Source organism: Eleutherodactylus coqui, chromosome 8 (genome assembly GCF_035609145.1).
Source record: "Eleutherodactylus coqui strain aEleCoq1 chromosome 8, aEleCoq1.hap1, whole genome shotgun sequence".
Classification (NCBI taxonomy): Eukaryota; Metazoa; Chordata; class Amphibia; order Anura; family Eleutherodactylidae; genus Eleutherodactylus; species Eleutherodactylus coqui.
The window spans coordinates 111,244,304-111,268,037 of record NC_089844.1 but is presented as its reverse complement, the minus strand read 5'-3'; the positions used below and the strand labels follow the sequence as shown (position 1 = coordinate 111,268,037).

Genomic DNA, 23,734 nt, shown 5'->3' with positions numbered 1-23,734 from the left:
CCATCATGCCTTCATCAATCCTTTAAAGTATATAGTACCCTCTTTTTATTTTTTAATTAGAAATATAGTCCAAAAAGGTATAAAGTACAAACCTACTAAACCTCTAACTTTACCCACAGCGCGATCGCCAGTACAGCGGACATTTAGTCTTTATTTAAATACCAAAAATCAAGGAAAAGCGGAAGGACTTTAAATTTCCCTAGAGGAATTAGTCAGACATGTTTGATGTAGTGTTAGGGCATTCAAATCCACCTGCCCCATATCTTATTAAATTTGGCAGGGCAACCTCGACCCATGTATGTCAGTTTATTTAAGGGGGTAACTATTTATGTTATGCAGCGAGGCAGTCCTAATGGGTGTTTTGGAATACTTCCAGTTGAGTAATATTACTTTTTTAGCGTACAAAAGCAGTAATTTGTATAGAATTTATGTTGCTGCGTCAATCAGGATGTCTTCCACAAGGCCAAAGAGGCAAACCTTAGGGTGTAAAATATGTGGGGTTCCCAAATTTGTTTCCATAAACTCAACAATATCTCGCCTGTAAGTCATGGCACTTCCAGAACATATGCATGATTGTGCCCACATCTGTCAGGCATCTTGGACAGACCACCTCAGGGAATAGGACCTCCGTACCCATATGCCTAAGTAGGTGACACTGTCTGTCCATCTCAGGGGGGCAGGGAGGTGAAAGAGGCCGCAGGTTTCTCAACTGCTATCAGTTCAGTCTTATCCCAGTTAGCCTTCCATGCTCAAACACTTTACCATTCAATACGCTGGGTTATGGGACTCCCATTCTTGTGATCAATGAGGGACTTCGCAGTCAGACCCTAACCACTCAGACACTAATCCCCTTTCCTGTGGATAGGGAAAGTTTGGCACAACTTTGTAAAGTGTTGTCTTATTAATACAGCTTCTTTTTCAAAGATCGCCAATCAATCACCACATGTCTGGCTTCTGAAACCCCTTAGAAAAGTTCTGAAATCACAGGGACATTTGTGGTTGGTCATACTTTTCTTCTGTAGTGGCTTTCTGGTTAATACAGTGAGGTCTCTAATAGAGAATCCCCCTGTATGATATCCATATGACTTAACAGCTATGACGAAAGGGATTGTTTTATTGTGAAAACCCCAAGAGGTCTCACTATAAAAAATGAATACAGTACATATATATTGGTTTAGGGAACTAATCCGACATACAAATTTGATGAGTAAGCCTAGACCATCTAAAAAGAGGTTTTGGACCGTTCCCTGAACGGTACACCAGTGTTGCCAATAAGAATCCCAAACCTGGACCTTCCTTCCATTTATTTGATGGAAGACATACTGATGGCCAATATGTAATTGGACAGGTCAAGTCCAAGTTACGTGATGTTCGCAGATGAATAAATCGGATTATAATGCCCTCGTGTAAAGTCTGTGAGTTCTCGTCATAGCTGGGACATCCAGTTATTGTGAGTGGGCACATCTACCAATTTATTTCTCAGTACATTGTTTGGGCTGGACTGTAAAAGAACTGTTTGTCCTACCAGCTGCCATTGGATTGCTCTCCCGTCACTAATTAATTGATGACAACATAATTACTACACATAATAAAGTCAGCCAAATCCCCTACAAGCTTGAGTTTTTCCCCCCTTTTCTCCAGACACCCACATAATGTACACTTTAGACCACGGTTATATGGAGCATTGCATTTTCCCTGGCTGGTATTGCAATGATCTGTTTATTGTATTGTTGTTTTGTTTTTATGGCTTCTTCAATATTGCGTCTAACAGGCATCGGCAAGTAGTAAATTTAACGATGCCACATCATTACAACCTTCCTGGTATTGATCGTTCCAAACCTACAGAGTGTTGGATGCATAAATCACGTAGACTCATTGACAGCACATGACAGTCCTTCTTGTAAAGTCGCTGCCGGTGACTGTGCCTATTACTGGAGTGCCTTTCTATTGGTCTTCGTTTAAAGTCACTGTCTGATAAACCAGAGCTGAGGAATTTCATGAATGGTTGATGGCAGATTGTATACACATGCTCTACAATTGTTTGTTATAGTTCTTCATTTTTTATAATGTTGATCACCAATATTTGCCTGATTTGCAGCATATTGTTTAACACAGTCCATAATCTAAGATTTAAATAAATGACAGACTATTCTAATATTACACATGTTGCTTAATCAGTTTGTAGTGCCTCTTTGTTGTTACTTTATGAAAACATAAAGAAATTGCTTTAAGGGGTTGTCCACTTGTAAACTATCGATAGCCTATCCTCAGGATAGGTCATCGATAGTAGATCAGTGGGGGTCCTTTGTCAGAGACCCCTAGCGATTAGCTGTTTTCTTCCATTCCATCAGGGGTTTTTTTTGACAGAAAATTAACCATTTTCAATCCACTGTCTGACGTCTGAAGACATTCTGATTGAAGGCTGTATAGCTCTGAAGAAGCTACAGTATATATACAGTAGGAAGACGTCCGGCAGGGTATTCCTACTGTATATTACTGGCAGCTCTGTTGTCGGGGGGGCCTCTCCAGCATGTCCCATACTGCCGTACTGGCTCTAGCCAGCAGATGGTGCCATTGTATAATGGCAGAAACAGTAAGACCCCTAGGAAACCCTGAATCCAAAATTGGATTGCAAAGGGTTAATGGAACGGAAGCCATTGAAATCGATGGGGAAAAAAATTGGTCTTTTTTTTAAGTTTCTCTCCTCCAAAAATGGAGCAGAGAGGCGGAAACCGTGACCTGAGTCCTAATGCAGCTATGAAAGCGGACTATTTCTTAGAGCGCTCTGCAGAGTGCTGTTGCATCTTTTGTGATTGTTTGCTTTTTGTTACAGTCACAGCTCCGTGTATCTGCATGCATTTATATCAGTTTATTTTGAATGTGCTGTATAACTTTTTTCATTCATTTGAATGGAACCGAGCTGTAGACAGCTGCTACCAAATGTCACTATGCCTCGAAAATCATGAAGAGGTCACCAATACAAAAGCCTTAGGGCCCTTTTACACGGAACAATTATCATTTGATTCTTATTGGATCTTTCTAATCTGAACTATAATAGTTCAGTGTAAACACTCCCAGCAACTGAATGACGAACGATAATTTGTTTGCTTCTGGTTCGTTGTTCAGTTTGTGCAGGCATAAAAATACACTGACATCTGGCCTGTGTAAAGAGGCAGTGGTTCATCTGTGAACGACTGCCTGTTTACTGTCAATGGAGGCGGGCGGCCAGAAATAATCTCCTCCATTCACTGAACCATCATCACTACTGTGTGAAAGCGCAGAAGCAATAATCACTGGGACAGCTGTCGGGCACTAAAGGACCTTTTACACGCAAAGTTTACGCTGGTTAACAAATTTTTACAAAAGTCATGTTACTGAAATAAAATTAGTCATTTCTTATAAATTTCTATGTGCTCAACACGAATATGACAGTCAAAATGCAAAATTGGCTCTATGTTTTTGTCATCTGTAATAATTGTTTACATCACGAAATGCATGCCAATAACGATAGACTTAGGGTTAATATCTGCAAAACGAGAGCCATTAAAAATGTTTCATGGTCATATTCGTGTTCAGCACACCAAAATACTACAGGCTAGGACCTTTTTAAGTCTGTAACAATTTCAATGTTGACTAGTGTTATCTCTCAAAATTCGTTCAAACAACCGAAAATGAGCGATAATCGTTGCATGTAAACGCGGGCATCAGGCACTTTTCGTTTGAATGATGATTAAGGCCTCATGTCCACGGGGAAAATCAGATCCGCTGCAGATTCTACATGTAGAATCTGCAGCGGGTCCCTCCTGCCCCGCGGACATGAGCGCCGAAAATAAGAATTTAAAAGCATTTACCTATCCGGCGCGGGCGGAGAAGATCAGCTGTTCCTCACGGCCGGATCTTCATTTTCGGCCGGCGGATGAATTCCTGACGCCGGCGGCACGTCGCCGGCACGTTGCCGACGTGCCGCGCGCATGCGCCGGGCACATCCGCCGAGCCGAAGCAAGGAAGATGCGGCCGTGAGGAACAGCTGACCTTCCCCGCCCGCGCCGGATGGTAAATACTTTAAATTCCTATTTTAGGTCTCCCGCGGATCCGGACGGCTTCCATAGGCTTCAATAGAAGCCCGCGGGAGCCGTCCCCGCGGGAGACCCGCACGAAAATGGAGCATGGTCCGGATTTTTCCATGCTCCATTTTTTTTTAAATCCCTTTTATTGACGATCCGCGGGTATTTATCTACCCGCGGGTGGTCAATGCATCCCTATGGGATGCGGATCCGCATGCGGGAGATCCGCTGCGGATCTTAAATCATATTTTGCCCGTGGACATGAGCCCTTAGGGTTAACTTAAAACCCATCGTTCAGTCACTGAAAGATAAAGCAAACACATTTATCTTACAATAGACTGCACAATGCTCTACCATTAACACTTTATGCACATAGATCGCTAACTCTTTTAAGCTTTCAGTCGTTTGAAAGATTATCTTTGCGTGTAAAAGGGCCATTAAGCACCTGACAATCATCTAATTCAAAAGAACCCTTAGAAAACTCTTTTAACCTAACCTAACATCTGTTAATCTATAGATCGCTATCCCATACACTAGTAATACGTTGAATTGTGCAAGCAGCAGACTTGTGGCACCCTAATGTTGTGTTGACCTTCCTCTTGGTAATCCTTTGTAAATATAAGATGGCCAATGGAAAAAAAAATGTACTCAGACCTGGTGACCAATCTCCTTGCACTCTGTTCTGAAGGACTGGGTATATGCGTCGAGCTTAGACGGGGGTCATTTCATATAAATCTTTCTGGCTGCAGATGATTCGGTTTTGTCTTTGAAACTATTTTAAAATCACTATTTTTGATCTCTCCATCTTTTTTAATTTCTCCAGGATGCAAAGTTTGTAGAAGAAAGACGGAAGCAGCTCCAGATTTACTTAAGAAATGTCATGAACAAAGTCATCCAGACAGTGCCAGAGTTTGCAGCCAAACCTAATAAAGAGAGCTTAATACAACTAATGCCCTTTTTTACGTAAGTTGCTTCTGTTTCTTAATTACCTTAAATGTGTGCTGTCATATATATTACCGTGGATGCAGACCCTTTGTACTCGTGGACACCGTTTTTCAGAAGTTTTAGTGCAAAGTGGATTGCTGATCTTACAGACTTGTTCGTTGAGAGCTTTGACCAATCAGTACATGTAAAGTAGAAAAAACTACTGAAGTATTATGTATTGTAAGGTGATTACAGGCTTTAACCCCCTAATAAAGATTCATGGCAAACTATTTAACCCTTTCCAATCCACTGTCTGACCTCCTGAAGACATTATGATTTAAGGTCGTACAGCTCCGATTTTGGAAGACAACCGTCTGGGTTCTCTTACTGTGAAATGCCAGCCTCTCTGCTGTCGGAGCCTATCCAACGTGTCACCTCATGCAGTACTGGGTTTAGCCAGCATATAGCGCCGTTGTATAACGGCAGAAAAAGAGTAAGCCCCCTAGGAAAGCCAGGATACAAATTGGAGTGGAAAGGGTTAAAGGGTATCTGTCATTACCTGTAAGCGCCATAAACTAAGTTATGGTGCCCACGGGACAGGTCCTGAGGAGTTCGTGGATATGTTCTGCATACCTACCCATTCCCATGCTGTTACCCGTAGAAGTCTGCACTCTGTGTATGACATGATTCTTTTCTTTAGTCAGTATGCATACATTCCCATAAAGAGCAGTGTGTGCATTGATTGAAAAAAAATAGTCAGGCCCATAGACCAAGTGCAAACTTCCATGTGTAACCGCACTGGAGCAGAGAGTCGAGTAACTATGCACAGCATATCCCTGGACTCTTCAGGACCTGTCCTGTGGGCACCACAACTTAGCCTTGTGTGGCACAGAGTGTTAAGGCATCAGAAATGCAGTCCTGAGCTCTCGCTCACAACCTGAAGGTTGCGAGTTCACTCTCCGCATAGTTCAGGTTGCTGGCTCAAGGTTGATCCACCCTTCCATTCTTCCGAGGTCGGTATGAGTTCCCAGCTTGGTGGAGGGTAATAAATAAAAATTACCTAAAAGCACTATGCTATACAAATAACGAAATGTATTTATTTTTTATTTAGTTTATGGTACTCCTAGCCAGTAACAGATTTCCTTTAAGTTCAGGAAGTGTTGATATCTCAGTTAGGAAGCATTTTCAATGTATATGCCAACAGACCCATAGACTTTACTAGCCAAATCTATGCCAAAAGAGTATTCTTTTGAACACTGTAATCAGCACACTGGCTCCATGTGAAATAGTAATCCAATGTATCCAAGGAAAATCACAGCACTCGCTTCTTCTGCATTTATTACATAATAGCAATACAACGGGACACATTTCTTCTGGCTGCTAGCAATAACTAAGGCGGGGTCTGACTTTTACTACCCTGGCCTTCTCCCTTTTGATGATGTATTTTGCATAGGAGAGCGGGACATGAGACCCCTGATCTATTTTTTGAGGATATTAATTCAGTCTGCAGTGAGTTAAATTTCACTCTGTCAGCCAGTCAGCATATGGCAAGCTTTCTACACACAATGGTTAATACAGATGATAGGGGACATTTATCTATTGAGGTGTTTAAAAAAACAGGGCAAGAAATAGTGTTAAACTTCTCCAGTTCTCTATAAAAGAAGGCTATTCCTAGGTCCCAGTTTAAATGTTTGTAAGGCATTGTGTCTGATGAAACTAAATGTGAACACAGATTAAATGAAATGGGGGAATATTTTAGGAAGAGGGGATATCCTAGTGACATCTTAAAAGAGGCACGTGAAGATCTACATATGACCAGGACTAAAAGAGTCATCGCAGGACGTGTTCTTTTTGTCCAGAATGCCATCCGTTTACTAATAAGGTTGATCAAGTTCTGTGTAAACATTGGTGTATTTTATGTAAAGTATATCCACATAGAAAGGAGTTTAGTTCACCGTTAATTTGTAATAAGAGATCGACTAATTTAAGAAATTATTTAGTTAAAACAGACCAGGGTAGTAAAACTCAGATACCGTGTCACTTATTCCTAGCAGCCAGTCAGGAGGGGTATCCTCTCTCCTTAAGGAGAGCACCTAGAAGGTGAGTGAAGAGACTTATAAGTCCATGCACGCTCCTCTGGGAAATATATGCAAATAAGGAAGATGGAACAATACCTCTGCAGCGCCACCTATAGGGTGGCAGCATACCTGCAAATCAATGTCCGACCACTTATACAGAAAAGACCTGCAGAGGTATTGTTTCATCTTCCTTAATAGCAGCCAGAAGAAATGAAACTTTTCCATGCTTACACTGCAATATACCAGTATCATTAATGGAGATTGTTTTTTTTTCACCTACGTACAGTAAAATCATTCTGAAGTAATGGTAATTTTTCTTGCAATCCTACAAACGTGATTTATAAAGTTTCCATGGGGTTTCCTATATGTGCATGAAAAAATGTGAGAGATCACATCACTAAGCACAAATCAACAATAAGATGCGCAAATTTGCTAGTCCCGTTACCTCTTCATTTCTATAAAAAAGGGCATACTATTGCTCAGTTAGAACTTGGTGGAAGTTGAAGAACAGGTGGAAATACATAGAATACCTGTTTTTGTTTTTAGATTCATTAGCAACGTTAGATCGAAATTAACTATGCAGTACACTTAATGATGTCATTGATTTCTCGTTTGAAAGCGCCAACGATGTATCTGCCTGTATAAATAAGCTGCCTGAGCGAACTCTGACATCGTTCGCTCGTTCGAATAATAAATCGGCTCATCCACACCCTTAGAATGAAGATTGGCTATAGAGTACACCTTTGGGTTTCCTATTTGACCCTGATGATATCATCTGTTGGAGAATAGAAGAAGATTATTGTATAGTTTACTGGGGTTACCAAAGTGATAATGAATGGTGTCATTTTTGTGAGACTATGGCTGCTATAAATATTTGGCATTGTTCGCATTTTATATGGCAGTTGAGAAAGGCTTAATGGGCTGAAATGTGTCCTGAAGTATTGCTATCATGCAATAAACAGATAATTCAGAAGAAGCGACTGAATGTGATTTTCCTTGGAGATGAGAGTAACTTTTTGGCATATGTTTGGCTGGTATATGTTGGTAAAGTGCCAAACAATATGGAATAGCATAGTAGAATGCGTTATTTAATCTCCTGGAGTTTTGTACAAGAAACAAAAATAAAAGTATCCATTAAACAGATACCATATTACCACTGTATTACATCCGTTACAGGCATCTGCTTAACGGACACGTCATAGACTTTTCAATAGCTTTTCATGATGGATCCAGTAAGCCATTATAGCCTCTGGATGAGGAATCCGTTAAACAAATGCCTAACAGTATTATCTGTAGGGCTTATATGTCAAGCATCCTCAAAAAGCCTGAAAAATCATTTTGCATCCTCAAAAATTCTGGAAAATCATGATATGTCTTATTTTCAGCATATGTCTTATTTTCAGGAAAACAGGGTTGGTTAAATTGACATTCACTTAACAGAATTTAGATTTTATTTAGACTAAACATAAGCGAAAACCCCCCCTAAACTTAATAGTGACATAGTACATTTGTGGGAGCTTGTAGTAGAGTTGGGGTCCATTCTGCAACAGCCTTGCTACTTTTAGTGATGTTTTCTGTCAGTACTGGCCTACATACTACTGTCTTGGATTACTTTAGCTCAAGGCCGATTTCACACTGTATAAGGGGGGTAAGCATTTCTGACATGACTCACACTAGACCTTGTTCATATTGGCCAGCTTCCATTTTTGTGTAGTTTGGTTGTGTGCTTTGTAAACTGTTCCTAAAAATAACCCTTAAATAAACTATTTTCTGTGTTCCCCTGGTAGTAATTGGCGCTATTTATGGTATTCTCACAGTCCTAATATATCTATGCGAAAAAGCTTAATTGCCATAATAAGAATATCTGTGTAAAAATCAATCTACATGGAGAAACTTTTTACGGCGTTGCTGTCATATTAGACATCTTTGTAAAGTGCAGTCACGTTGTTCTATCCACATACGGTATATGAAATTACTTCTTCACATAATATTTCAGCTTGACAGTTACATCTAGGAGTATTTGCATTTAATCCACGCAGATCGGATCCTTCTACAGCTTTGGAAATTAACGTCCTGTAATCTTTGGTTAATATACCACTATCCAATTAAAATGTGAACACACAGTATATTATACAATGTAACTATATAACAATGATTCCCCAGGACCCTAATTTCATTCCATAGATAATGAGGTAAGTTAATTGATTGCCATCACTTGATGAAAGGTTGCCTTTGACAAAATGAAGGTTGACAGGGTCAGATGTCTCTTGACGGATGGACTTTGACTAGACTGTCAATATGTTTGGCAGACTATCAGAATGCTAAGAAGTGTCTTGAAATGTCACCTTTCCAATTTCCAGTGTGGTTATTGGACACAGTTGATAAGGCAGAAGTTCTAATTACCTGCAGCTTTTATGTGAAACAGCAGTGGGAGAAGTATCGGCATGTTTGGTGACATCGTATGTGTGTTTGGACCAGTGGGAATACAGTGTATGCATATTGTCTCCAGGTAAGGTTAGAACTTGTGCAACAAAAATCAACAAGAATTTCCAGATCTGGGTTAGATCCAGTTATTTTAATGTTTGCTACAAATGGAATAACTTTAATAACCACATGACAAAAATACATGTTTTACGATTTTTCCTAGTAAAGTCCAAGAGTAAAGGAGGAAAAAGAAAATAGGCATGCATCAAATATTTACTCTGAACAGTCCAGTGCACTGCCATATTGTATGAATAAAGGTTTATTAAATAACAGCATTTCCAAATGAAGATAACTGTGTTTTTCCATCTCCTGAAACCTCAGGCAGAAAGGTGACATTTCTACATGGTACACAGTCAAATGAATAGGTGATCATATATTATATACTGTAGTTTGGCCAAGTTCCCCTTAGACCACCCTCTATTACATCTATGTACTTTTAAAATGTATACAAAAATAAGACAACCTATCAACATTCATGAGTCTTATGTAATATAATATGTAAGGCTGAAAGAAAGATGTATGTTCATCCAGTTCAGCCTGTTATCTTGCAATGTTGATCCAAAGGAAGGCAGAAAAAACTTGAATGAGTTAGAAGCCAATTTTCTTCATTTTAGGACAAAAAAAAATCCTTCCACTACAAATCTGGAAATCAGAATAACCACATTGATTAACAACCCCTTTGAAGTAAAGACTAGAGATGAGCGAGTATACTCGCTAACGCTAACTACTCAAGCGAGCTAACTACTCACTGTCTACTCTACCTTTCCCTCTATTTCTGTGGTTGCCTTCCCTCCAGCCCGTAGTTTAAACACTCATCCAAGCTTCTAGTCATCTTTTCCCCCCAAGCAATGTTGCATTCTCCCCTTCTACTGTAGAGCCTGTAGCCAACAGCAAAGTCAGCCTAGTTCTTCAGGAAACCAAACTTCTGTTTTGTTCCCCAGCTCTTGAACCATTTGTTTACCACTCTAATCTCCTGCTGGCTTTCTGGTGTGGCAAGTGGTGCAGGTAGTATTAATACACCTTAATTGGGTAACCCTGCCCCTAATTAATCACCTGTACAAAACACTACAGATTGAACACACCAGCAAACTAGATGTTTTTTAAATGTAAGAATGTATAACCAATAAAGCTGCCGTGATGAAATGTCTGAGCAGGCCTTTCTTAACCAAGGAAAGTGTGCAAGGTAATGGCTGTCTCGTTATTGCAGAGGTCGGAAATGTCTTCCCAGAAGGGAACGACACCTAGACTTTTCCATGAGATGTGAGTCATAGCACCATAAGCAGAATTATAATGCCAGGATGTAGAAGAAGCCACAGGAAAAAAATCGATGAAGTAAAGTAGAAGTTGTAAACCACCTTAAAGGTAACCGAAGTTCTTGTGCTTTTGTGGCACGTGACAGGGAGCCGGGTGATGTATTTGTTATACTCACCTGCTCCCTAGATCCTGTGTGTGTCCCACTCTGAAGTCCTCACAGAGTACGAAAATTAGATTTTTTTCAGATTGCCATGTGGTTGCTCTCCCATAGATTTGTATAGGTGAGCGTGCGCACTACAATCTGAAGAGTCAGAATTCTGTGCGCCATGCAGTTTTCATAGGGGGACATTGTGGGATTTAAGAAGCTGGTGAGTATAAAAAATACTTCACCCGGCTCCCTGTCACCTGCCTTAACAGCACCATAAATTAGTATACGGTGCCGTAGGGAGGTGACAGATTACCTTTAACATGATCTTGAAGGGGTTGTCCAAGTTAGGTGTTGTCAATTTGCCGTTGGCTGCAGCAGCCGGTGTATAGGATCGCACAGGCTGACTGCAGCCTGTAACCATATCACCAGGGAGTACCAGAGTCACCAGCAGGGGACAAGCGGGTAGAGATATGAGCTATTTATTATGTTGTGGCAACTGGGAAGCTGTTTTTAGACATAACGTTAAACTCTGACAACTCTTTTAATGTTCATCTCTTGTATTTTTCAAGAGATTGAAATTTTATGGATGAGGAGAATCATTTTGTCCTATTCTTGGGCTGAAAGTGATTCTCTTGCTGTCTCTCACCAGGTGATATTTGATGATATCATTAGTCACCCTGTTCCCTAATCAGAAATCCATAGACTAGAGAAATTACTCAACCTTCTGTTACCAGTTACCAATAGAGTACAACTCGTATAGGTTTTCAAGATCTATCTTTGCTATTAGTGATGGAAACATTCATATTTCCATCCAGGGGTTGAAAAAAATACAGACCTAACTCTGCTCACAGCTGAGGATTTGGTGTGTGGTCTTCAGCCTTTGGACATGGTTCTATTTACCCACCGTAAGCAAATTTTGAAAATGGTGATTCACATGAAGGGGTTCTGTCATTAAAATAATAATTCTATACTTACCTATTCCTTCCCCGGCAGTCTCCTTTCCAGATCTTCACCTCACCGATCTTCTCCTGGTTCCTCCAGTTACCGGGTCACGTCACCTCCAGCCGGCCGGTTCCTTCTCTTCCTGTGACGTTGCATACATGCGCGGCATTCTGCTTCTGCAGGTCAGTGTACCCGGTCACTAGTGACGTAGCATTCACTGCCTAGCCGGGAATGCTGAATTCTTGGCAGCCTGCTTTAGTTCGAGTCCGTATGCACAATGTCTTGCTGCTAGTGTTTCATAGACTACATGAAACACTAGCGGCAAGATATCGCGCATACAGGCTAAAGCAGGCTGCCGGGGATTCACATTCCCTGCTAGGCAGTGACTGCTATGTCATTTGTAGTGTTCAATGCCCTGCAGGAAGTGAACTGCAGCTAATGGACGCTCCAAAACAAGAAGAGGATCCGGCTAGCTGGGGGTGAATGACCCGGGGAACTTGAGGAGCCAGGAGAAGATAGGTGAGTAGAAGATACGGTAAGGAGGCTGCCTGGGGAGGAATAGGTAATTATTGTTTTTTTTTCTTCTAATGACAAAACCCCTTTTAATGTATTTCTGAAACATTTACTAACTGTTGAATGTTTCATACTCGCACAGGTTCTACCAATGAAATGTTCCCAGCAAATCTACATACATTCCCCTATCCATTTCACTTAACCTGTATCAGTTTGGCAAACTTTTTCAAAACTTAGAAGAAGAGAAAACCTTTCGTCTGTGGATAGCAATGAAGCAGCAAAGGGCAGAGGCAAAGCCTTGCTCTTTCAAGAGAGGAAGCGGGATAATTAGTAATGAATATTAATGTAACTTTGCTATCTTGTGTCAGCCGTGTAAGCATGAATCAAAGATGCCTGGTTTTGTCTGTAGGAAAATACATTAGAGGGCTTATCACAGGGGGGTGCAGGCCTACTGGGATTACTCTTAAGTTTAATTAAACTGTTTAAAAAGTTCAAGTCAAAGATTTTATTGAAATATAAATCAATATCTTCTCGTCAAGGTGAGCTGGTTAAAAATAGCATTAACGGCATCTGTTTAGCCGCTCATCTACTGCTTTCATGAGGGTCAGCCAGAATTATTCTCCTTTTTTCCCACTAAAGATATTGATTTCGGAGTAAATCCATTTGTTACCTTCTCTGAATTGCCTTGAAAGTTAACAATCCCTTTGGTTGACAAACTGAGGATCTGAAGAATGAGAAGGCGACGGTGCCTTTTATTACTTTTGAAATTTCCATTTGAAAGAGAGAGAATATCTACTTTTATTACAGTTAGGCTCCCATTTATCTTTCCCTCTCTTTAAAGTTTTCCAGGAAGCATACAGCAAAGACAATGCTGCATGAATTTCTATGTAACTATGCGCTGAAGTGGAAACTATCCCTTTAATATTATGTTTAATGAAAAGTTCGTTAGAGGGTATTTACATTGCACTCATGCTGTATTTTTTTGTATTTCGTTCTTTTGAAAAATAAGTGAATGACAACATTTTTTATAAAATTGTAGTACAACAGAAAGCATAACAAATTAGCGTACAGCTGTTAACATTTGATGAAGGAGGTAATTCACCTATGTAGCGGAAGACACTACCTAGAGGGAGAAAGAAGGAGTTTAGACATGTTGTCAGTAGGCCTCGGGTTTCAGCCACCGTAGTGGAGGAGTCTCTGAATTATTGAGATGGAGGATGAGAGTAAGCGTGGAGGGTAAGACCATAAGTGAGGAATCACACCACTTACCCCATACCTTGTCAAATTTTCCTGGACATCTACGTCCTTTTTAAACTATGTAATTATATGGAATAGTAGAGTTAACCAATTTTCGCCACATTGATACTGAGGGATTCCTTCGATCCATCCAGCGTAGTTCTATTACTTTCCTAGCCAAGAAATGTACCTCTCTCAAAAATATTCTTTTATGATGCTGCCAAATCTCTTCCTTGAGTATCCTGAAGAGGCTCAGCTCCACAGTTGTCGGGATGGGTGTTAACAAAACCCCCGAGAGGAGGTTCGTGACCTCTCCCCAGAAGTCTCGCATAACTGGGCACTCCCAGATCATGTGCCAAAAATCAGCAGTGTCGTATGGGCACCTAATGCATTTGGATGATGAAGTTCTGCCCGTTCTCTGCAGCCTCACTGGAGTAAGGTAGCACTGATGTACACTATACAACTGTATCAGCTTGTTATTAGCCACAGGAGAAACAAATAGAAGGGAGGCTAGTAGATCTTAAAAGGATTCTTCTGTCAGAGTAGGTATCCGTGCTTTTCATTTCAGCAGGGCCGGGGGAGTATTATGAGAGGTCTTTGCTGCGATTAGTGAGGAGTACAGCGTGGTGGATATGTGGTCCTTGGAAGTGTAGTATACCTATCAGGGAGCAGTGTGATATAGAGGGTCCAGGAGATGGGAATTGTGTCTGCAGTGTATGTCTGATTTGTAGGAATCTTAAAAAATGGGTGCGACGAAGTTTGTATTTAGCTTGTAGTTCGAAGTTGGAGAAAATATTAGATATTTACAGATCACCCAGAGTTCGTGTTCCATAATTCTCCAACCCAGAGAGGTCCTGTAATGTAACCAGCTGTGTCAAACCAGGGTTATGTTGTAAGGGATATCAGCCATTATATCTGAAAATGTATTAACTACTTTAGATTGTCTCCATGTACTTGAGGCCAGTTTATGTATTGAGAGCAGTTTACAAGTTAATGAGGAAAGAGATTCCAACACAGGCCACAAATTGGTGATTTTTAGGAAGTGAACCAAGTGCAACTCTGAATTGGGCAGTGGATCATCTCCCAGCCAGCATTGTAAGTGGACTACATGACTAGCTATGTAATATAGAAATAAAAAAGGGAGAGCAGCCTCAGCTTCTTGCCTCGGTCTCTGGAGAGTGGAGATTTTAAGTTTCGGACGGGAACTTTCCCATATAAAAGATGTCATGAGCGAGTCCATTGACCTGAAAAATCGTGAAGGAATTACTATTTGGGTGTGTTGTAGTATCCTACAACAGACCCAAATAGTAATTCCTTCACGATTTTGATATATAGACATTTCGGCAAGACTATCATTTTTATCAAATTGACAATGTAGGATATGATATCTATTTGAGGAGATATACCTGGTAAGTAGAGTAATATTGCTCTTGTCATTCTATACAACCCTTGCCTTTGGCCAATTTGTTCATGTTTCGGAAAACTCCTTTATCTATGAATCTTTAAATACAGTATGTAGTCACATATGAATACTCGGACTATATATTGTTCCTTGAAATGTATGTTAGGCCTCAAATGCGAGGCCGCTTTGAAAAGGCAATTCTACAGTTGCAACTCATTATATTCATGAATATTTTAGAAATGTCTGTAATTCTAAACATTTGTTTCCAGAGGGGTTGTATGGTTACTGGACAACCATTTTGAATAGGACCCCCTGGGGTAAAGTAATAAGTAGAGAGATAACCCGTCTGCGGATGCTAGAATCCGGTGCTGCAATCCTGTTCGGTCCCGAGGTTTTTCTCACAGATGATGTCACAGGAAATCGTGTGATCGCTGCAGCATCACATTCTTGAACTCTCTGGCATCGTGCTGATGCCAGGAGAACAAGCGGTGATTTGGCAGCCTCTCATAGAGTGTAGTGGTCACCTGATTTGCTGTGACATCATTCATCACAGGAATCTCTGGGACCACTGTGGGTTACAGAGCTGGATTCTGGCATCTGCAGAGGGGTAAGTATATCCCTTATAACCCAGGGGGTCATATTGGAAAACAGGCTGTCCAGTAACCAGACAACCCTTAAAGTTTTGATTGACAAAGTTAAGTTGTTTGATTTTTAAAGGGTGGGATGGACTATTAAGTACTCACATGATTGAGGGCCCAGAGCATTTGCCCAATTTACCCTCCCTATTACCCAGACCTGTATTTCCCATTGGCTACATCACTGCTGCAATAAAAAAAGATTAAACTTTATGAGGAGTAAATGGTACCAGCAACAGATGTGATGACTATATTAGTAGTTCATAAATCCCTAAAGTACAGAGGAATAACCTCAACTGAGAATAGATGGGTGAGTTCACACTAATTTACTATAGAAGTGCAGTCAGTTAATGGTCATCATAATGCAACACATAAATATACATTTGCTTCATCAACAAGCCAAATGGTGCGGAACAGGTTTAGCAATTTGTGCATTGTATGTCAGGAAATATTCATGAACCAAACGATAAGGATTTAATGGTATATCATTCACTGAAAATGACTGTTTACATCACTGATGGGTCAATGTGAGACCTAGACAGATGTATCATTATCATTTCATAGGGTATCTATCATCTCGTGGCTGAAAGATGGGATTCCTTTAACCCCTTAGTGACCACACTTTTTGCTTTTTTTCCATTTTTGTTTTTCCCTCCCCCCTTTAAAAAAAAAATCGTAGCTCCTTTATTTATCCATCAACATAGCCGTATGAGGGCTTGTTTTTTGCGGGACTAGTTGTATTTTTCAATGGTGCTATTTAATGTACCGTATAATGCACTGAAAAATGTAAAAAAACATTTTAAGTGGAGAGAAATGAGAAAAAAATGATATCCTGCCATCTTTCAGTGCGTCTTGTTTCTACGGTGCAAAAACTGCAACAAAAATGACATGATAACTTTATTCTATAGGTCGGTATGATTGCTACGATACCAAACTTGTATTTTTTTGTTGCAGTCCTACTTATATATTTTTTTAAAGACATTTAATTTTTTAAAATTTTCTGTCTCCATCTTCTGCGCACAATAACTTTTAAATTTTTTTGTCGATATAGTTGTGTGAGGGCTCATTTTGTGCGATACGTCCTGTCGTTTCCGATGGTGCCATTTCGGCATACATAGGACTTTTTGATCACTTTTTATTAGATTTTTTCTTAGCAACAGGGTGACCAAAAAAGCATTTCTGGTATTTTGTTTTTTTTTTATTTATTTACGGTACATGGTAAATAATGCATTACTTTGATAGAACGAACTTTTACGGATGCAGCGATACCAAATATGTATTTTTGATTTATTATTTAGATTTTTTTTTACTGTAAATATGGCAAAAGGGTTTTTTTAAACTTGTATTACTTTAAAAAAAATAATTAATAAAACTTTATTGTTCTTATTTTCACTTTTTCATTTAGTCCTCTTGGGGGACCACAACTAGCAATGCTTTGATCACTCTTGCAGTATGACGTAATGCTATAGCATTACATCATACTGCATTCTGACAGGCAGCCTATCAAGCCACCCCACGGGATGGCTTGATAGGCATTCTGCCATGACAGCCCTGGGGCCTTTCAGAAGGACCCCGGCTGCAATGACACCTGCACGGCTCTCCTGATCTTACCGCGGGGGGCTCGTACGGGACGCCTGAACAATGTTGGATGGGGGATTTAAATGCCACTGTCAGATTTGACAGCAACATTTAAAGGGTTAACAGTCCCAATCAGCCGCGTGTCCAAACTGGGCTGTTGCCCGCAGGTGTCAGCTGTATTAAACAGCTGACACCTGCGATGTATGGAAGGAGATAGCAGCGAGATGGAGCCTTACACAGACAGGTCACGGTTTCCTTCTTGAGGCAGCCTCTTTAAAAGTTCGATCCATGGAAACTCAAGACTGGGGCTGTATAAGTGTTTTACACTGAACAATTATTGTTCAGTTTATCGCTGGATCGTGCAAAACTGAACGATAGTCAGTGCCAAAACGTTCAGTTTATGCAGGCATAAAAACCAATTGATTATTGTCCTGTGTAAACAGGCAGTCTTTCACCTATGAACAACTACCTTTTTACTGTGAATGCAGGTGGATGGCCGGAAGAGGTCTCCGCTCCGCCTCCATTCAGTGAGTGATTATCACTCCTGTTTGAAAGCAAAGGAGCGATGATCATTGCGATGGCTGTTGGGCGCTTAAGTGCTCGACCGTTATCTAGTGCTAAAGGATCCTTCCTCATGTTCAGCCATTCAACCTTCTCAATGAGCCATTTGTTTATTAATCTCAGTCTTGTTGGTTTGTGGCTTGCTCATAGAGTGAGTCTTATATGTAGGTCAGAAACACTATCTGTTCTCCTTAGGGAGAGCACCTAGACGGTGAGTGAGGAGACTGAAAAGGCCATTCATGCTGCTCTGGGTAATATGCAAATAAGGGGCATGGAATAATACCTCCACAGTGCCATCTTTTGGAAGGCAGCATTCCTTCCAATAGGTGGCACTGTGGAGGTATATTTCCATCTGCGTTATTCTCATATGTAGAGAACAGAGTATGTAGCCTGAAGGCAATGGATATGATTTCATCTTATATTAGTACTTCTATCATAGCCGTAGTCTAGCACTGCACCCTATGAACATTCATATAAGTGCGCATCTGAATCTTCAGATCAAAATTCGAATTTTGTTGAATAAAATTAGAAACTCTAAGACCGGAGATTCCTTATGGCAATTTAACATTTTTAACTCTCTACTGGAATAACGTCCTATAAGACATCTGGGAACAGTCAAAAACTAACCAGAAGGCTCTTTTTACACTATCGTCGCAGCTTCAATTTTTATGGGATCCACAATGGAAATAGGGAATGGTTTGACAGATGATCCATTGTGTTTTTTTCCCCTCACTGACTTATAATGGGTCCATATAATGGGTCTCTTTTACAGGATAGAATAGTGCCACACACTACGCTATTCTAACCATTATAAAGCAACTGATATCTAAAAGAACTATTACAAGAGTGAACAGAGCTCAACATGGAAGAATTTCAAGCACATACAAGATGTGTGCTCAGACGCATAGAAAGGTCCAGCAGTCACAGATTCAAGTTAAAGAACTGATATATAAAGGGATGGATTCAAGAAGAAAGATGCTTACGCATTTTGAGCTTCCATTGCTATAATAAGCCCCAGCCTTAATAAGTCACAGGTGTACATGTGACCCGGTGTCAGATGGCTGTTGGTACATGTATTCTATAAGGCTGGAGCTCCAAGATGAAATGCTGCATAGCTCCTCCTTATCTATGAATCATGTACATAAGGACTGCACATGTGTCCAGCACACTCCAATCACATTGTGACGACCTGGTACAGTTCCCAGGACCTTCTCATGACAGTTTTTAGTGAAGACACGTTGATATATGAGGTTCTATGTATTTAGTATTGATTATTGCGACCTTCTGATCTTCCTTGTACACATTTTAATTGTAGAGTCAAATCTTCAGTCTATCTGCTAATTGAATGAATTATGTTCTCTCCAACTCTTCATTCAGTCTATGGTAATATATAGTTTAATTAGCAAAACACCTAGTGATCCAAGTATTGGCATGATGAGATATGGGTCATTTAAATCCACTGTCCAGAAATCGATGGCTGCTGAGGCAGAGCGGAGGTTGTGTATTATGTTTTATTGAACATGGTATTACAAGAAGTTACTTGCTTTTCTCGCCCATAAAAAGGATTGAATTACTGAAATGGTAGAATAGATCAGAGCCTCTGCATGCTGATATTCCCTTTAGATGAACATACTGTATGGTTGAGTGTGTCTGCTGCTCACAATGGCTAAATAGTTAATTTCCTGATCAGTGTAATTTAAAATGCCACTCTTGTGTTTTTTCATTCATTCATTCATTCATTCATTAATTCATTATGTAGCTAGCCTCCCAGTATATAGAAATCAGCTAGTAATACCTTGTTTAGTTATTCCTTTCTATCTGAAATATTCCCTTCAGTTGGGTCATGATGACCTCCTTTGGAATTACTTGCCTATCTGTTCTCTCACTGAGTCACCAGAGCTCATTCACCAGAACGGTCTGTGTGATGACCTTACATGGATTGTACCATGCTTGTTGTTCACAGGGAGAAAAGTAACTCTTATCACATAATTGCTGATGATTAGAGGCTCCTGTCACACAGTTATAATGAAGATGATTATAATTCATCCTCCATGACTGTATACTTATGATCTTTAGCTTGCGCAGGTGAATCTACAGATTATTAATAATTACACTGTCCTCCCAGCAGGCAGAGATAGTACTGTCTCTATCTGCTCATGTAATGCTGTGTTGATCCACCATGAGATTGATGGTACAGAAAAATGAAAGCAACATCAAGATGCTGCCTGATAAGTATCAGACAAGAAGCTGGACTGCATGGAGGAGAGTGCAATATTCATAGGAGATGTCCAGATTGTGACAGGCAATCAGGCGAGGGGTGCAGGGATGGAAAAAATGTGTTCACGGAAGGCTCAAAGCTTTTTATGAATATTTTTGATACACCGCAGTGCTTTTTCTTGTTAAGTACAGTTGATCAGAAAATGGTGACACCACAGGAGAAATCGTTTTGCGTGCTTGAGTTTGCTAAGTGTGAAACCATTGTTCAAGTGCAACTTGAATTCTGGCGTTGATTCCAAAAACAGCCACCTCATCACAAGGCAACCAAAAAGCATCTGCCTCCCACGCACATTTCATAAAAATATGGAGCGCAAGTTGCAGAGAATGGAACTTACTGGCATGTTATAAAAAAACTTTGACGTTTCCTCCTTTCAGTGTTATGCAGACTGTGTACCTGTCCTTTGTAGTTTGTTGGTAATTAAATCCCCAAACCTGCTCCTTCTTTTTGAATAACCCTGTATTACAAAGTTTCCTAAAATCATATATCCAAGTTAAAATCCCTGACCCCCGAAAAATGATTGGCACTTTATAAGGGGCCCACACAATAGGTCCCCTGTCCACGGGCGTTGCGAAGTCCCGAGGCAGATCTCCGCCACGTGAGCCGCCGCCCGGGAGCATGAGCCACACACGAATCTCCACCAGTCAGCCTAATCTGATAGGCTGACCGCGGAGAATCGGGGCAATTCGCAGCATGCTGTGAATTGCCTACCGCGAGCGGAGAATCACTATGATTCTCCACTCGTGGCCATGGGGCCGATGCTTTCCATAGCAACTCTATGGAAAACTTCGGCCGCCGTAAATCGCCCGTGGACAGGCACCCATAAGCAGTTAGATAGAATAATTGTTTATTGGTGCACACACTTTTCTATGGCTGGGATCTTGCATTACCAGGCACACGCGGTAATGAATGACTGCACTATTTTGCAGGTTAGAAGGCTATCATTGGCTACCACGTATGGTCATGATTTGGGTCAAGAGCTGCTGCCCCAGCGTGTTTCCACAGGCTGCTGTGTTGCTTTTTTGGTTGCTATTAGTTTTTTAGAAATGTGTAGCTCTCCATTATTCATTTTCTGTGCCCGCCACTTACAAATGTTAGGTGATCTTTAACGCCTCATGCACAGTTGTGCAATGTCGTAGACATCTATGAGGCCATATCCACTACAGATCCATGGGGATTCTGTGTGCCTCTATACAGGCGCCATACAAATTACAACTATCAGACAGCTAAACTGCTGAATAAATACATATTTTTATATACTTAGCTGGGATTAGTTATCCGCAAGGCAGATGTATATTTTTATGGATACCCGAGAACAGAATAATGCAAGCGGAGCTTGTAAGTAACCTTTTATAGGATCATAAAATTACATGAAGTGTAGCTGAGTTCAAGACTGTCTCCAGACTGGACTTCAAAGATCTCAAGCAATTATTTTAAAGATCACAAACTGAATCTTAGGGCTTAATTTTTTTTTTTTTATTGTGGTAACGTCATAATATAGTATGTAAAGGCCGATTTACATGTAACAGTTATTGTTCAAAATTCATTCAAACGACCGAAAATAAGCGATAATAGTTAGGTGTAAACGCTGCTATTGTGCGCTTTTCATCTAAACAATGATTTTACGGTAAACTTAAAATCCATCGTTCAATTGCAGAGAGATCAGTGTCTCTCAACAGATCGCATGCTGTGTTCTCTGCGTGAGTTGGAAGATTACATTGTATTCTGCTGGGAGTTGCTTGGAAGTCTTCAACACCTCTCATGATGAGACTCAGGGGCCTTGTGAATGTCTCTTGGGCTTCCGTGAAGTTTGCCTGTTAAGATTTGCACATGCCGCATCTTAATAGAATCCCTGTAAAAATACTGTGTAATGTAATACTATAGTATTGCAGTATATTGTATAAGCAAACAAATGATTAGAAGTTCAAATCCCCTCTGAGTTAAAAAAAAAAAAAAAAAAAAAAAAATTGAGATGCATAACAGGTATGTCTTAATAGGCAAACATTCCTGACAGCTATTATGACACCTGAACAGCACCCCACGATCTCATTGGGAAGGGGGTGGCTTTGTGACTTCTAGATGTTATTCGGGACATTTAAATGCTGCTGTCATATATACACAGCAGCACTCAGGAGAGTTTTTTTAATACAGTAAATTAAAAAACCCTCTTACTCCTGTTTAATAAAGAGCTAATGAAGCTACATTTCGACAACCTATTTATGACCTATGGGCATTGTATAGTTGTTGTTATCTTCAGTATTGGCTGCATCATTGCTTTTTTGAGACGAGTAGGGGTGGATATATGGGATTTTTTTAACACCGCAGCTTTCTTTCAAAAAAACGTTCCATGCCAGTTCATAGTTTGGGCAAGTGTGGTACTGTTTCTGGAAGAAGGAAGCCATGTTTTTCTCATCCTGGACAATCCCTTTATTGACTGTAGCCCATTAGAGCACAGCAGTGATCAGCGTCTGCAGTTTAGAAGTCTGAAGTAATCTCAAGTCAATCGATTGCCTCACCAGGGCCTCAGACAGTTGTACAGTCACTTAACACTGAAGCTCGTCTTCTGTAGTATAATACAATAATTATAAACTACAAACATCTAAACTACCTTTAAGAAAAAGGCAAGTTAATTAGACGACCATCAGATGGTGCCAGGAATAAGGCCAAGTTTGTTACATGGTGCTTTTTTGAAGAATTCCCCCCCCCCCCCCCCCCCCCCCCATAACTAAATTCAGCATTGTATGCTTTCTGTTACTTTAAAAAATACCTGCAAGTTTAGTTATATTTTTGGCTTATTAGACATTCACATTTGTATCGCATATCTCTGGTAGAAGAGGTCTGAATAAGATAATGGATAAAGTGCCAGGTAGAGCTAATGCTAATGTAATTGCATTAATCATGTCATGCTAGAAGTACATTTGGTCACATCCCTATGGTGAAGCACTTTTTTTGAGACAGGCAGTTTCTTTTTTTTTAGCACATGAAAGCAGCAGCGGACACAGTAACTTTGTTAAGGTGAGAATACAAAGTATTCTAGAGTACAAGAACAGTGTTGTGGGCTAAGTGATAATGGACAGAATGCTGAATGTGAAGTTCTGACTTTTCATTCACAGTAAAGGGCCATTCAATATACAATTTAGTATTGATGTAACACACATGACATGGCCCAAAGTGGCAGACAAATCATCATATCTATCCTTAAGGGGTTAAATGCTGCTGTCATAATAACAATAATATAATAATGAACTCTTATTCTTGATGAAGAGACGGCTAATAAAGTTATATTTCAACAACCTATTTATGACCTATGCATATTGTATAGTTATTATCCTCACTGTTGCCTGCATGATTTGTTTTAAGAGAGGTTGTACGGGATTTCAAAAACACAGCTGTTTTCTTTCAAAAAAGTCGAAAAAAGTTTAATAGCTACAAAAATATTAACATTTTTAAAGGCACCTTTTCCCAAATTTACCATATTTAAAAAAAAAAATAATCATATTTGCTATCACTGCTTCTGTTAAAGTTTGATCTATTAAAAGAACACTTTAATTATACTGTGTGGTGAATACCATCAGAAAAAAATGCGCAATGCCAGAACTGCGTTTTGTTTTGTTTTTTGCCTTGATTCCAAGAAAACTTT

The 23,734-nt window shown here is 40.1% G+C and overlaps 1 protein-coding gene across 1 annotated transcript in view; it reads left to right on the top strand.

Moving 5' to 3' along the window:
* The window catches only part of SNX29 (sorting nexin 29), a 433,715-nt gene that overhangs the window by 347,288 nt on the left and 62,693 nt on the right, over positions 1 to 23,734 (top strand). The window contains exon 20 of the mRNA XM_066576210.1: positions 4,888 to 5,027. Coding sequence (XP_066432307.1) covers positions 4,888 to 5,027 — 140 coding nt within the window. The remainder of the gene's footprint in view (positions 1 to 4,887; positions 5,028 to 23,734) is intronic.